The 15,328-nt window shown below is 55.4% G+C and overlaps 6 protein-coding genes across 6 annotated transcripts; 3 read left to right on the forward strand and 3 right to left on the reverse strand.

Moving 5' to 3' along the window:
• The first annotated feature begins 30 nt into the window (after window positions 1–30).
• Window positions 31–1,296, forward strand: LY79DRAFT_568554 (citrinin biosynthesis oxidoreductase CtnB). The gene has a single exon (XM_060558973.1). The coding sequence runs from the start codon at window positions 86–88 to the stop codon at window positions 929–931; it is 846 nt and encodes a 281-aa protein (XP_060409065.1). The 5' UTR covers window positions 31–85; the 3' UTR covers window positions 932–1,296.
• LY79DRAFT_525795 (uncharacterized protein) lies at window positions 1,284–2,624 on the reverse strand (the record flags this gene model as incomplete). Its single annotated transcript, XM_060555771.1, has 2 exons — window positions 1,284–1,591; window positions 1,766–2,624. The coding sequence occupies 2 exons, from the start codon at window positions 2,622–2,624 to the stop codon at window positions 1,284–1,286; spliced, it is 1,167 nt and encodes a 388-aa protein (XP_060409066.1).
• Window positions 2,625–4,779: 2,155 nt separating this feature from the next.
• Window positions 4,780–8,769, forward strand: LY79DRAFT_525746 (hsp90-like protein; the record flags this gene model as incomplete). Its single annotated transcript, XM_060555768.1, has 3 exons — window positions 4,780–5,143; window positions 5,347–7,975; window positions 8,076–8,769. The coding sequence occupies 3 exons, from the start codon at window positions 4,780–4,782 to the stop codon at window positions 8,767–8,769; spliced, it is 3,687 nt and encodes a 1,228-aa protein (XP_060409067.1).
• Window positions 8,770–9,150: 381 nt separating this feature from the next.
• On the reverse strand, window positions 9,151–10,455 carry LY79DRAFT_525749 (Alpha/Beta hydrolase protein; the record flags this gene model as incomplete). The annotated part of the gene is given in 4 exon segments (XM_060555769.1): window positions 9,151–9,262; window positions 9,372–9,776; window positions 9,858–10,037; window positions 10,049–10,455. 4 exon segments carry the CDS (start codon window positions 10,453–10,455, stop codon window positions 9,151–9,153), a joined length of 1,104 nt encoding a protein of 367 aa, XP_060409068.1.
• Window positions 10,456–11,707: 1,252 nt separating this feature from the next.
• Window positions 11,708–12,136, forward strand: LY79DRAFT_673634 (uncharacterized protein; the record flags this gene model as incomplete). The annotated part of the gene is made up of 2 exons (XM_060564202.1): window positions 11,708–11,917; window positions 11,969–12,136. The coding sequence occupies 2 exons, from the start codon at window positions 11,708–11,710 to the stop codon at window positions 12,134–12,136; spliced, it is 378 nt and encodes a 125-aa protein (XP_060409069.1).
• A 93-nt stretch (window positions 12,137–12,229) lies between these two features.
• On the reverse strand, window positions 12,230–12,855 carry LY79DRAFT_616537 (uncharacterized protein). The gene is made up of 2 exons (XM_060562005.1): window positions 12,620–12,855; window positions 12,230–12,528 (listed from the first exon to the last, which is right to left on the reverse strand). Exons 1-2 carry the CDS (start codon window positions 12,676–12,678, stop codon window positions 12,333–12,335), a joined length of 255 nt encoding a protein of 84 aa, XP_060409070.1. The 5' UTR covers window positions 12,679–12,855; the 3' UTR covers window positions 12,230–12,332.
• Window positions 12,856–15,328: the final 2,473 nt, after the last annotated feature.

The raw sequence follows: 15,328 nt of genomic DNA on the forward strand, positions 1-15,328 counted from the left end.
CACATACACGTACTCACATCTACACACACACACACACACACACACACACACATACACATACACACATACACACAAGACAGCAAAAATGCCTGGCGCGATCAACATCCCTTTGGCGGACTCTGATCCCACCCTCCATCTCCCACGCATCCTGTGCCTCCATGGCGGCGGTGTCAACGCGTCCGTCTTCAAGATGCAGTGCCGGGCCCTCATCGCCCGCCTAAAGAAGCACTTCCGCCTCGTCTTCGTCGACGGGCCCTTCATCTGCAACCCGCACCATGACATCGTCTCCGTCTACGGCAACCACGGCCCCTTCCGCCGCTGGCTGCGGTGGCTCCCTGAGCACCAGTACGTCGACGCCGAGACGGCCTCGGCCGAGATCCACTTCCAGCTGCGCATGGCCATGGACGACGACGACGCCCTCGGCGCCACCGGCGAATGGGTCGGCCTGTTGGGTTTCAGCCAGGGCGCCAAGGTCAGCGCGAGCCTGCTGTACACGCAGCAGATGCTCAAGGAGAAGTACGGCAAGCGCATAGCCTCGGCCGGCGGCGCGGCGGACTGGAAGTTTGGCGTTCTGCTGGCCGGCCGCGCGCCCCTCATCGTGCTCGACGACCGGATAGACGCGCCGCAGGGCGTCGGCGACGCCGCCGAGGCGAGCGTCGACTTCCACGACTGGCCCAACGGCTCGTCCAACGACCACGTCCTGAAGGTGCCGACGATCCACATGCACGGCCTCAAGGACCCCGGCCTGCAGCACCACCGCCGCCTGCTGAAGCAGTACTGCCAGCCAGGGACGGCGCGGCTGGTCGAGTGGGACGGCGCACACCGCATTCCCATCAAGACGTGGGACGTCGAGGCCGTCGCATCGCAGATCCTGGATTTGGGACGCGAGCTCAACATCCTGCCGCCAAAGGAGGAGGGTGCTCTCGAATAGAACGGGGACGGCCCCGCGGGCAGCGTATCCATAGCATTTGTGCATGTATAGCGGGTTTGGGTTGGAGTTTGGTATAGCCATGCGCTTCTTGTTGGAAGGATGTTTTTTTGCCCTTCCTTTTTCTTTTTTAATTCCCCATCATAGACATGGGGGGGGTGGGATCACACGTAGGATCCGTAAACACTAAATGGACATAATAATACTTTCCCACATATACACACTTTTAGCCTTTCGCTTGCCCTTTCGTGCATACACTAATGTACTAACACACAGACACACTCACACTCACACTCACACTCACACGCACACGCGCACGCAGCAGCCAGCCAGCGGTCACCACTCATCTTCCCCTTCACCGCGTGGTATACACACCGGTTGGCACGGCGTGGTAGCCCCTCTTTCCCACCCTGTGCGTCAGCTCGCTCCTCCAGTCCTCGCCGCGCGCGAGCCTCTCGACGACCTTTTCGAACGTCCACTCGGGCGTCCAGCCGAGGTCTCTGATCGCCCTGGAAGAATCGTACACGCGGTCCACGCGCCCAAGAAACCCCCAGCCGAGGCTCTCGAACACGGCCGCGCACGCGGGTACTGCCTCGCGGAAAGCGGCCCCCGCGTCCTCGTCCAAGCGCCGGAGGAGCGTGCGCCTCGCCGCCGCCGCCGCCCCTGCCCCTGCCCCCGCGGCTGCTGCTGTTGCTGCTGCTGCTGCTGCTTCTCCAAAAGCTTGCTGTCCCGGTCCAAGCTCTCCAAGATTCCCGTCAAGATCTTCTCCAAAACCTTGCCCCTCTCCATCACCTCCCCCGCCAGAACCTTCTCCAAAACCTTGCCCCTCTCCGTCACCTCCCCCGCCAGATCCCCCGCCCGCCCCGTTGTCCTCGCCGGCGCCGGCGAGCCGCGAGAGGAAGGGCGGAGGGGCGGAGATGATGTACGTGCCGAAGCCGACGGCGGCGGCCCTCTCCATGGCGCAGGCGACGGCGGAGGCGACGTCGGCGATGTCGGCGCGGCGATAGGCCAGCTCGCAGACCTTGAGGTTCGCGCCGTCGTCGTCGTCGTCGTCGTCGTCGTCGGCGGCGGCCGCCGCCAGGCTGGCGCGGCGGTCGGGGTCGTCGTCGGCCTCGGGGAAGAAGCGGGCGGCGCGGAGGACGACGACGGGGAGGCGGCGGCGGCGGCGGTGGGCGAGGGCGCAGAGGTCCTCTGCGGCGCGCTTGGTGACGCCGTAGATGTTCTTGGGGACGGGGGCGACGGACTCGTCGATCCAGGCGGCGGGGCGGCCGGGGGCCGGGGCGAGGGCGGCGCCGAAGGTGGAGGTGGTGGAGACGAAGACGAAGGAGCGCATGCGCGAGGGGCCGTCTTGGCTGGGCTCGCCGCCGTCGGCGGCGGCGTCGGCGGCTTCAGCCTCCTCGAGCAGGACGAGAGTGCCGGTGATGTTCGTGTCCACGAAGGCGGACTGCGGGTGGGATTCGACATGGGGCTTGTGCAGGGTCGCCGCGTGGACGATGTGCACTATGGAGGGGTGGCGGGCGAGGAGGGAGGCGACGAGGGCCCGGTCGGTGACGGAGCCGACGACCGTCGTCGTCTCGGACGGGAGGATGTCGAGGCCCAGCGGGGTGTGGCCCTGGGAGGGGAGGGTGAGCATGAGGGCGGCGCCGAGGTGGCCGGAGGAGCCGGTGACGAGGACGGTGTAGATCGGCGAGGCCATGGTGGTGCGGAGGATAGTGGGGGGGGGGAGGATGGACACCGGAATGGCTCTGGGCTGAGATGTGAAATCTCGAAAACGAAGATTGTGACGAAGTTGGTAGTTGGTCTTGGCGGTTGAGTGATGTTGACGTTACTCGGCGTGTCGGTGTTAGTCGCGGCGTGAGTGAGTCACTTACCATTGCAAGCAACGCTAGGCGAGAGGCGCGCAAGGCTAGCTCAGCGGTGTCTCTATCCCTACTCGTGTCCTTCAATGCAACAGTCCTACGGATTACTTTTTTTATGTTTTGTTTTTTACCATTTCTTCAGACGTAGTGCTCTGAAACGAAAACAGTTCGGTCCTCAAGTGAGAGAGAGGCTCACGTCCGACTCTTAGGAGTGAGTCTCCGCATACACCAAGACTGAATACGGGCTCACACGCGTTGGATCCGACTTTGTGTCATCATGAGAGTTCCAATACTCTCTCAAATGTTCTGAGGTATACAGTAAAATAAAAATAAAGATACAAGTAAAAATAAAAAATAAAATAATGGTATCTTTCTCTTCTCAACACAGTCACGGCCGCGTGCAGCTCGAACAATGGTTGGAAGTCTTGCCTCGGCTGTGCCGATGACTCGACACGATTCTCGAGCCTGTCGGGTCCGGCGACCCAAGACAAAGACGCTGCCTACAACTAAATTCTGTGAACTTTTGCCCCGTCTTTCGTAGCGAGCGATGGTATTGCACAGATTCTTGAGTTACAGACACTGGAGAGTTTCTCTGCGAGCGTAGTTGGCATGTCCGTTGCAGGCATCACCTAGTAATGACTCGGACCAGCATCGCCGCATGTGGAGGGCCACCATGGGATTTAGAGTTAAAGGGAGGCCGCGGTTTGAGTTACGAGGAGGGAGGCTCGTGCTTGCTAGGGCCCGAACCACCGGGTAAGCGTTCTGCGGCAACCTAGGTAGTTTGTTGAGCCTCTTGTTTATTTCCTCGCCGGCGTGACATTGAGCCGCGGATGGGTCGGGCCGGGGGTCTCTGTGACCGGAGGCAGGTTTATGTATGGACTTCCGAGACGAGACTGGCGTACGGAAGAGCGACAGGGGGGGTCGGCCATCTCTCTCCAAGCCACCTTGTTTGTGTTCCCTCAGCAACCGCCGAGAGAGAGAAGAGAGCCAGTCAATCGAGACCTCCCGATGGTATGTTGACCACACCAAACACATGCAACAGCGGAAAGTGTCCTGAGTTGAATATCGAGTTGCGAGCCACACCGAACCCAAGTGTTGATATGATGCTGACTGTACACTTCAAGTGTTGATGCTATACACGTGGGGTGTACCACGTGTGGTATACCGATTGGCGTGCTTTTTGACTGGAATTGTGGCGGCAATGCGGCTTCTGTCTGGCCGGCCATTGAACATCGGACATTGCACATTTGACAGTTGGTCGATCGATCGATCGTGAGTGGGAACAAGGACGGACTCATCTCCCGCCGAGTCATTATCGTTGGTCCAATCGACAAGCAGTCAACGGTGCTGGGCCACGTTTCATAGGCCAGAACCAGGCCAGTCTAGACCACAGAATGCAATGTCCCCCCTTGATGCTGTGGATCCCGCCCGGTTATGTAGCTTTATGATGTAATTCCCCAAGTCCGAGGAGAAGAGAGAGTCTTGGCCGAAGTCTGGTTTTTCCTCGCTTTTCACCTTATCTTCAAAGTTGCCTTCCCCAGAACGGGTAAAAGCTAAACTCCTTTGGAAACGTCCATCCCCCCCCCTTGCCCTTTTGTGCATAGGTACTAACGCCGCCAAGATCTGTTCCTGTTGTGCTTCCTCGTAGGTTGTGTGGGTTGGTCGTGCACCCCGCCGTTAGTTAGACCTTGCTCGGCCCCTCTGGGAATCCCCCCCCCCCCCCCTCCAAGCAAGTCAGACACACAGGACGGGGGAAAAAAACGAACAACAAACGAGCAAAGAAGGTTTGACGAAACGAGGTCGAGGGCAAAAGACGTGACGAACCTCCCGTCGCTGTCTCGACTCCTTTCGTCTTCGACTCAGCACTGGAGAGACACACCCAGCGCGCGCGCGCGCACACTCCTCGCTCGGCCCGGAGCGCCGCTACCCACCACCTCCCTTGCCTGTGTCGCCGTGTTGCGCGCGCCGACGTGTTCTCGCGCCTCGATCCAAATGTCCGAAGCCCAGCGCGAGCGTGAGGTGCAGCGCTATCTCCAGAGCTGGCAAGTCGCGCAGGGCTCCTCGCTCAACGTCGCCCTCAACGTAGATAGCCTCGCCGCCCCCGACTTACACGGCAATGGCTACAAACCCAAGGCGTCGCCCGACAAGGCCCTGACCGCATTCGCCCAGCTGGCCGTCTTGCGTCTCAACGTCAGGCGCGCCATGGTCTCGCTGATCGATTCCACCACCCAGACGATCCTTGCCGAGTCCACCCGCGCCCTCCAGGTCGGAGACCTTAACGAGCTGCAGGACCACCAGAGCGACGGCTTGAACAGCGACGAGGACCGGTCCACCGGTCCCAGTGCTGATTTGTGGCGTACGTAGTAGCCTCTTTACCACCCAGAACATGCCATGAGCACCGTTCGTCACGTCGTCGACTCTGAGCACCTCTGGCTTCCGCGAGGGAATATGAGAGAGACAGAGAGACAGAGAGAGAGAGAGAGCCAGAAAGAAAGGAAGAGACAGAGAAAGGACGTGTACGTTTGGAGCTGATGTGCTGACAACTATCATTCTCACTAGTGGGCGCCGCCATATTGTCGCGCCCGGATGCTGTTTGCGAACACTCCTTGGTGAACACGTGCACCGGCATCGACCACCGAGGCAAGCCGTATACAGCCACCGGCCTCATCGTCAACGACTGCCGTTTCGACCCCCGCTTCTGCAACCGGCCCTACGTGCTGTCCGAGCCCGGCGTCCGCTTCTACGCCGGCGTGCCCATAATCTCCCGCAGCGGCCACAAGATCGGCTCCTTTGCCGTCTCCGACGAAGTCCCTCACGACGGTCTAACTGCGGATGACATCCGCTTCATGCAGGGCCTCGCCCAGACCGTCATGGAGCATTTGGAATGGGCCCGCGACCGCGTCGACCGCTTCAAGGGTGAGCGCATCGTGCGCGGCCTGGCCACCTTCATCGAGGGGTGTTCGGTTCTCGCCGAGGACCAGCCGGCCGCCAAGGACGAAGCTCCCCGGAGCCCCTCGACCGTACGCCCGCCAGACATGGCCCTCGCATCAAACAGGCGTCCGATGCCCCGGTCATCAAACTCGTACTTCCGCCACGCGGAAACGCTATCCCGCTCGAGAGAGTCCTCGGCGTCCCGCCAGCAGACCGAGCCCGTCTCTCCCCCCGCGGAGATCCCGCCGTCGACCAAGAAGGGACCCCAGCCCAGGGCCGACGGCATGTCGAGGCTCTTCAACCGGGCGGCCGATGTCCTCCGCCACTCCACCCTCGCCGACGGTGTCGCTCTCTTCGGCGCCACGGCCACGACCGACTCGACGCCGGGGAGCCGTCCCAAGTCGGGGAGAACGCAGTCCTCGGACGAGGAGGACATCGCTCGGCATCACGCCTCGGGCTCTGGCCTCGACAGTTCCGACTCGGACACGTCGCCGTCGTCGAGGCCCTGCAGGATACTGAGCTACTCCGTGGCCGACGAACGGGCGCGCCAACGGATCGAACAGGGCCCGGCGCTGTCGCTCGGCATTCTCGAAAAGTACTTTGCAATGTTCCCAATGGGAAAGACCTTCTCCTTCACCGAGGCCGGCGTCGGCGTCTCGTCGGGCGACGACAGCGCGAGCGACAGGGAAACGATGGGCGTCGACGGGGCACCCCCCATCGACAGGTCCGAAGGCCGACGGCGGAGGGTCAAGATGGTCCACGAAGAGCTTCTCAAAAAGATACCGGGCGCCAAGACGGTCGTTTTCGTGCCCCTGTTCGACTACGGCGAAGACAAGCTCGCCGGCGGCTGCTTCCTGTGGACGTCGGTTACCGGCCGCATGATGAACCTCGACCAGGACCTGTCCTATCTCCGGGCCTTCAGCAACAGCATCATGACCCAGGTCGGGCGCATCAACAGCCAGAAGAACGAGGCCGCCAAGACCACCTTCATCGCGAGCATGAGCCACGAGTTGCGAAGCCCGCTGCACGGCATCCTGGGCTCCGCCGAGCTTCTTCAGGACACCAGCACCGACGCCTACCAGTCGGGCCTCATCAGCTCCATCGCCACCTGCGGCAAGACCCTGCTAGACACCCTGAACCACGTGCTCGACTACAGCAAGATCAACAGGCTCGGCCGGGCCCAGATGAGGAGGCGTGCGAGGCAGAACCAGAACAGGCCCGTCGCCATCACCTCGGATTCTCTTGAAAGCCTCAGCATGACGTCCGTCGTGGACATGGCAGTGCTTGTCGAGGAAGTCGTCGACGCCATCGCCGCTGGTCACGCCTTCAAGAAGCTGGTAGGCACGGGCCCGTTCGACGGGCCGCCCAAGCCCAGCATCAGCGTCAACGAGTCGAAAAACATCCGATCGGTGGGCAACTTCCAGCCCCAGGGCCAAAAGGGCGTGGTGTCGGTCCTGGTGGACATTGACCCGAAGACGCCCTGGCTGGTCAAGACGCAACCGGGCGCCCTGCGAAGAATCATCATGAACCTCTTCGGCAACGCCCTCAAGTACACGTCAACAGGCTTCGTGCTCGTCTCCCTCAGCGGCCAGGCAAGGGCCGACGGCTCAAAGATCGACGCCATGATCCGCGTGGCGGACTCGGGCAAGGGCATGTCGGAAGAGTTCCAGCAGACTCGGCTCTTCCTCCCCTTCAGCCAAGAAGACTCTTTCCAACCCGGCACCGGGCTGGGTCTGAGCATCGTCAAGCAGATCGTCGACTCCCTCCGAGGAAGCCTCGAGGTCAGGTCGGAGCAGAACCGAGGCACCGAGATCGACGTGCACCTCGGCTTCACGCCCGTGTCCGACGAGGCATCCCGCGAACCCGACGAGGCGATGCGCAACGCCATCGAACAGACCCGGGGGTTGCAGGTCGTGCTTCTCGAAGGAGGAGACGGCTCGGCATCGCAGCCGAAGAGCACACCGGCGGCCAAGCTGAATGGGATTCTCACCGAGACCTGCGCGGAATGGTTCCACATGAAGGTTGACAAAGAAGACCCGGCAGACCCGAAAGAGGCCGATCTCTATCTGTACTCCGAGCCGCCCTCCAAGGAGATGCTCGAGAAGCGATTCAAGGATAACTCAAGCAGGGCTCTGAAACGCAGGAAGACCCCATTCATCATCGTCAGCCCGAACGCCGAAGAAGCGGTACGGATTCTGGAGGAGCACAGCAAGCTTCTGATGGAATTCTCAGAGATTGTGGAAGTGATACCCCAACCGTGAGTATTTATTAGTTTTTTTTTTTTTTTTTTTTTTTTTTTTTTTCGATCGTACTGTAACCCCCCTCCCCTCCCCCATCACGGCTGACACCGCCTCCAGCTGCGGTCCGAGAAAACTGGCAAAGGTCTTCACCCACTGCCTCAAGCGAGCGGCAGACTTGGAGAAGAACGGCGGGACGTCCGGAATGCCAGCCCGGTCCCTCTCCGCCGATCAACAAGAGGCCCAAGAGGTCGAAAGGGTCGGAACGCCGCTCCACCAAGACGCCAAGCCGTCCGAGCTGGAACCGGCCATGTCGGCGCAGCCCCTGATCAAGCCGCTGGGGGCCCTCGCGCTGTCGCCGGCGCTGAACGGCGGCCAGCCCGTGCTCGTCAAGCAGAAGGCCGTCGCGCTGCACGTGCTGCTCGTCGACGACAACCAGATCAACCTCAAGCTCCTCGTCATGTTCATGAAGAAGTGCGGCTTCTCGTACGAGCAGGCCGAGAACGGGCAGGAGGCGCTGGACAGGTTCGTCGCGGCCTCGAGCGCGTCGGCCGCGGCGTCGGCGGCCGGCAAGCGCCGCCGGTTCGACTTCGTGCTGATGGACATCAGCATGCCCGTCATGAACGGCTTCGAGGCGACCAAGAGGATCCGCGAGTACGAGCGCGAGCACAGGCTGCAGGCCGCGACCGTCGTCGCCCTGACCGGCCTGGCGAGCTCCGACGCCCGCCGCGACGCCGAGACCTCGGGCTTCGACGTCTTCTTGCCGAAGCCCGTCCGTTTCGCGGAGCTCCAGAAGCTTCTGACGGCTTCGTGAAAAGCCCGGCGAGCGTCAAACTTTGTGCCTCGCAGCCCGTCCGAGGCTCTCTTTTCCCTTTTTTTTCTTCTTATTTCTTTTTTTTTTTTTTTTTTTTGCTTCCTCATCCCAGCACAAATAATCCGGGTGGGACCAGGTGGTTTTTGTTTCCGGCACCCGACTTGCGACGTTCACGTTTGACAAGCGATAGAATTACTTCGAAAGCCTTGACGGTATATAGCTTGTAAATAAAATGTCTCATTCTATGATTCACGAATGACAAGGAACTCCCCCCCCTCCCTCCGTGTCAACCAAGTCCTCGAAGAAGAACCAGTTCCTTTGTGTATAAAGGACTGCTAGCTAGGCTGACTATAAAGTCATTTGACACGGAGCCGAAACAACCTATTCTTGCTGCGACAGGATAGGGGCGGCGGAAGCGTCGTATGCTGAACCGAAGCCCCTCGCAAGCCAGGCGCAGGCATCGTGGACCAGCTTCCGGCTGATTTGATGCACACTACCATCAAGGTCAGAAACAAACCAAATTTCTTTTCCCACCCCCATTAAATCAAACGCGAGCGGGGGGGGGGGGGGGGGGGGGGAAGGGAAGGAGAGGGTCAACTCACCCAGCGAGCACGAGGACGGAGTGTGTCGCGCCCTTGTACACCTCGGTTCGGACGTCAACGCCGGCACCACGCAGCTGGTCCGCGTACGCGAGGCCCTCGGGCGTCAGCAGGTCGACCTCGGCGACGGCGAGCCACGTCGGGGGGCTGCGGGCGAGGACGTCGCGGGGTGCGAAGCACGGCGAGGCGTCCCACCGCCGTCTGTCCTCCGGGCGCGCGAAGTAGAGGTCCTGGTACCAGCCCATGCGGCCGGGGGTCAGCCAGGGGACGTACCGGGAGGCGGCCCAGCCCGTCTCGGCGGTGGCGGTGCTGTCGATAACGGGGCAGATGAGGAGCTGGGAGATGGGCGCGGGGGCGACGCCGGCGAGGGAGGCCTTCATGGTGACGACCGCGGCGAGGTTGCCGCCTCTGGTGGGGAACGGGGCGTGTTAGACGACACCCTGCGGACACGGAAGAGAGAAAGGGGGGGGTAAGGGGAGGTTGACGAACGCTGAGACACCGCCGATTGTAACGAGACTTGTGTTGATGTTGAGCCGGGAAGCGGTCGCCGGCTCGAGGAGCCACTTGAGGCCGGCGAGACTGTCTTCCACGGCGGCGGGGTAGACGTGCTCGGGGGCGTGACGGTAGTTGATGGTGACAACCACGCACCTCACGTCTAGTCGTCTCGAACTGTTAGCGACCAAAAGGGGGAGAAGGAAGGTTTCCGAGTCAAGACGGCCTCACATCGACAGACGTGGGTCAGGAACCCGTTCTCGCTGTCCAGCCCACCGTTGACCCAGCCGCCGCCGTGCAGCCAGACGAGGCACGGCCAACCCGCGGCGTTGGGGGCCTCTCCGTCCGGCACGAAAATGCGCGCCTGGACGCCGCCGCCGAGGAGCTCCTCGTCCCACGTGCGGCCGACGGGCGAGAGCTTCTGCGTCGTGTGCGCTAGCGGGTTCGGCGCGCGGCGCGAGGCCGGGTCCCACGGCCTGGCCTCGGAGGGTTCCATGTACTGGATGATGGCGTCGTGCAGCGCGACGTACTCCGGGTCCAGCCTGGCGCGGACGGAGGCGTGGATCGGCTGGTGGATCGTCCGTTCTTCCGCCATTTCGGGTCTCCTTTTGCTTAGGTATATGTGTATATAAAATGTTTGTTGCTTAAGCCCGGGATGACTCCGGGATAGTATTGGCAAAGTGCACCAAGGGAAGGGAGCAGGTAAATCGCTGGGGTTGAGGGCTGAATTGACGTGATTGGGCGGGTGGAGATGAATGGTGAGGCTTTTAGAAAAGGTTTGCGAACCCGCCCCCCCCGGACGGGATCGGACGCAAGACCCGCTCGGCCGGCGTCTGATCGGACGGGAGAACCAGAACCCCTCTCTTGGGAGCAGAGCAGTTCGGATCAGTGCAACCGTGATGAGACTTTTGAGAGAAATGATGACACATCCTCTTGACTTTCACACGTACATGTGCTAAGGCTCGTATACGGGTGGAATGTGTTTTGTTGTGCTGGGTTTCGTATAATTCGTCCTGAAAATCAAAAACACAAAGTGTCTATCGGTTGAGTTCGGATACATCTTCGGGCCCGGGAAAGAATACAAGCGAAATTCGGGCTGGCGCTCAATCTCTCAGTCTGCAGCGTTGCAAGAAGGAACGAGAAAGAGATAATTACTTGTTGCTTGAGCATTGTCCCGGGGTGCCGGCGCCTCCCGAGCGGCCGCCGGCGTGGCAAAGACCCCGGGGAGAGGGCCGGAGTTCGGGGCGAAAAGAGAAGGGTGCAGTTCGGCGACAGAAGATACTCTGAGAAACCGTCTTGGCGAGATGGTTGTGCTGTATATCTCGCCGGTATGAATGGCGTGTTGTCACCGCCAGCCGTGTCCAGACGGGCGCCAAGGCTTATATGCAGGCTGGCTGATCGAATGCCGGCCGAGAATATCATTAACCCACGGCCATCTACCAACTCTTTCGCAAGACTTAGGCTTGAGCCTGTCGTCTTTGGTTGGTGCAGAAGAATATTGAGCTCGACCCAGCCTAGTTGAGGCCCGGAACCGCATTGTTTTGTCTCAATCTCGTGAAGGACAGTCAATCATGAGCTCAGAGAATATACAGCACTAGGTCAAAAGTCTGGTCACAGCAATAAGGATGGTCAATTAAAAGCTGCAGTAGGTGGTTAGGACACAGGGCCTTGGGTGACGCACTGTGAAGTGACCTCGAGCTATTAAAGGGTCACCCCTTCGACTCTTCGTTGGGTTATCCTTATTGCTGTGACCACACGTTTGACCTAGTACTGTACATGCTCGAAGTCTTCCCCGACAGCTGGGTCCCGATAGTTCGAGCCTGGAAACCGCCACCGCCTGCGAAGACATGAAGTTGCAGTTCGACCTGGTTGACTATGGGACGACCATCAACCGCAACCGCACCAACGACCTCCCACCAAATAGCTTTGAATCTATCAAAACGACGGTCTGGGCCTACCTGGAGACGGTCGCCTCCCCTCGCGCGTGGGGTCGCGCTGTCCCTGTCGCTGAGGGGCAGTGGGACAACTACATTGAGAGCCCCGGTTCCGCCATGTTCGTCTATGGCCTGACAAAGAGCATCCAGCTTGGCTAACTCAAGGGTGAACAGTACCTGAAGACGGTACTGAGCGGGTACGAGTTGATGACGGACGCGTTCGCCAGCACCCGCAAGAGCGATAACGCCCTCGTGTGGGGATGGACTGTGCAGACCAGCAGCTTGATCTCCAACGAAGCCTTCGAGGCAAGTCACAACCGTAACATTCGGAAAGTCTCCTAAATACGACGATGGATGTCTCGGTCGGGAGGTTTTATTCGCAATCATCACGTGTTTCTGGAAACCAAGACGCAACCGTTGCGCCAGGCGAAGTTCCTCACCGTCGCATAATAGTCCAACTATTCAAAATTCCTGCCGAGAGTGAGATGAACATAGTCGTACTGTAATTTATTGCCAATTATTGTATTTAAGGCCCACACTATGCTGTGATCTTGACGCGACGGCCCCTGAGGTCTTTCACCTTCTTGTCACTCTTTGCGAACTCGCACGCCTGGCCTCCATCGCCGTTGCCGCATCGGAGGGGGAAAACGCAGCAGCCATCGTCCGTGAACTGCTCAAGTCCATTGGCCCCCTTGCCAAGTGATTTGCAGTCGGGACCATCGGGGAAACCACAACTTTTAGGCGTATTGTTAGTACAACGTTACTCAAGCGGAAGCGTGATCCGCGTCGTTGGGGAGCTCGTTGGAAGCGTCCATCCGTACTTACCCCTTTATGGCGACGACGCTGGCGGTAAACGTAGCGAAGACAATAGCGGTGAACTTCATTTTGTTTTGGTGAAATGAGATCTTCTGCACAGCAGGTTGGTTGGTTGAGTATGGAGAAGGGGTGAAGACGACCGGCGTGTTTTAATATATTAAGTTGATGATGAAATAGTATAAATCATGAACGGAAAGGTGTGGCTTTGACTTGAATTTATAGCAGTTTTGTTGATTACGACCACGACTATACCATCTGAATGTGGTATATACAGCCGTGAATTCTAAATATAACTTAACTACCCTGCAACCGGACATCCCCCACCTTTAGACATCTGAAAATCCCCTCCTTTATTAACACTACTACCTTTTTTAAACTATTATAATATTATCTATTTATATCTAAATAATATAATTTTTTTAGGATACCTTCTTTAACCTATAATAAAGTAATATACTAAAGATAAGCTCTAATAGGCCCTTAATAATATAGTAGATAGTTACTTTATTTACTACACTGCTTAGAAATAGGCTATACTATACTAGACACTTTAATACTAATTCTTTAAGTAGTAAAGTAAAAATACTACTTATAACTATATATAGTAATTATCCTAAGCCTAAGAGGATTATTTAGCTAGATAAGTATAAACCTAGTATACCTTAGGTAATAGACCTACTTATTAATAACTAAAGGGCCTAGTAAAGTATATACTAGGTAATACTTATAATACTTATTAACCTTTAGGTAAAAGATAAATATAGTAATTCTTATAATAAAACTTATTAATTAGGACTTATTAATCTAGAGTAATTAATACCTAGTAATAGAAGGCCTATTCTTCTAAGGTTATCTAGGGGTTTTTTTAGCTTTTAACTAGTATCTTTACTATCTAAAGAATTTATTTATTTAACTAATAGAATATAAATAAAACTAGTATTATAAAAGGCAAAGGATCTAATAGGCTAGTGCTAGGCTCTATAGTATTATAGTATATCTAAAAAAAGTAGCTAAGATCTTAGGCATAGATCTCTATTATTAAGTGTATAGCTACTAATAAGAGGTCCTTATACCTACTAGTTATATATAAGGGTAAATTAGTCTAGGCCTAGTAGTTCTTATTTAACTTATCTAGATATAAAAGATAGTACTTTATATATATAAATAATAGCTAAATAACTAAGAAGACTACCCTTAAGTAGCTAAAGAAGGTCTTTATCCTAGGCACTATACCTAGTAAGCTAGAGGTAGCTAGACTACTAGTTCTAGATAAGTATTATAGCTATATATTAATAGACTTTATATAGGAATACTTCTAGAATAATATATATCTACTATATCTACTACTATACTTTTTTATTATCCTTTAACTACTAGATATATTAGTCTTTAGCCTATTAAAGTACACTTATTAAAGAGAGGTTAAATATCTAGATAACTAGGTTAGTAATTTAACTATTACTAATAAAAGGGTATTTTTAGCCTATTATATAAAGGCTAAAAATATAGTTATAATAGTCTAAAATATTAAAAGTAGCTAAAAGTTAACTAGACTATAGCTAATATATATATAGTAGCCTCTATTTAACCTTATAGTTACTAAAGACTAATAGACTAGCTAGCCTAGCTAGCCTAGTAGCTAATAGTAAGATAAAGCTATATTTATTATCTTATAGTTAACCTTTTATTAGTCTACTAAATTATAGTATTAACTATACTAGTTAAACTAGTTAGTAAAAGATAAGTTAGATGCCTATACTATTTATTACTTATCTAGAAAGATATAAAAGGGGTATAATAAGTAGGTATCTAGAAATATATTTCTAGAGTAAAAGGTCTACTAGCTAGAGGGTAAGTTAAATAACCTATAGTAATATAAAAGGAAAAAGGTCCCCTTATTACCTAATAGTACCTTTGCTACTATATATAATATCTAGTAGGCGTAAACCCTAGATATTGGCGATATAGATAGTCCAGATGAATCCAGTGCATCTGAATTACCTAGTGAGGCCGGAAGTTGCATATGGGTGGGCAGCAGAGGTGGTGAAATAAGTAGTGATAGTGGTGGTGATGGTGGTGGTGATGATGGGCCGGATGTGGGGGGTAGCCGGAAGTAGGGTAGTTGAGTTATTGACACCTCAAGGTTGAGGTTGTTTTACAAGGTTCGCTGAGGAGTACCGTATCCACTCGTTAGATTCACAAACCGCCCAGACCACCCACTAAGCCTATTTTGAAAGGCGGTCAACCAACCCACCCACCAACCCACCCACCCACCCACCCACTTGCCAGCCAGCCAGCCAGCCCACAACTTACAACCCACAACCCATTAACCCGTTATTCACGATGCCTAACTGCTAGCCGCTAGGCAATATTAACCTAAATATTACACTAGTTACACCGCTGTTACACAAGAAAATAGGCAAGAAACCTACACCTATTGCTAAGCAATAATATACAGTAACTAAGTTAATTAAGTAAGTTAAATAGTTATATAGGCGCTAAAGGCAGGTTAAGGTCTTACTATACCTTGAGCACTACTGCTGCCCTATAGACCCTAGCTAACAGTAATAGTAATAGCAATAGGCTAGTAATACCCCTTTAGACCCTGCTAATGGCCTTTGCTACCTAACCCTTAGTAAGGCCACTGCTTACTTTAAGATACTATTAGCAACAGTAGCTACTTAGTATTATATACAAGATACTATTATTACCCTAACT

This window comes from Colletotrichum navitas (assembly GCF_030913465.1).
Source record: "Colletotrichum navitas strain CBS 125086 chromosome Unknown LY79scaffold_92, whole genome shotgun sequence".
In the NCBI taxonomy this organism is placed as follows: domain Eukaryota; kingdom Fungi; phylum Ascomycota; class Sordariomycetes; order Glomerellales; family Glomerellaceae; genus Colletotrichum; species Colletotrichum navitas.

Coding starts and splice junctions, on each gene's coding strand:
- LY79DRAFT_616537 (XM_060562005.1), bottom strand. CDS start 12,678: ATGAAGTTCACCGCTATTGTCTTCGCTACGTTTACCGCCAGCGTCGTC. Junction 12,529..12,619: donor AGCGTCGTCGCCATAAAGGG/GTAAGTACGGAT, acceptor TACGCCTAAAAG/TTGTGGTTTCCCCGATGGTC.
- LY79DRAFT_568554 (XM_060558973.1), top strand. CDS start 86: ATGCCTGGCGCGATCAACATCCCTTTGGCGGACTCTGATCCCACCCTC.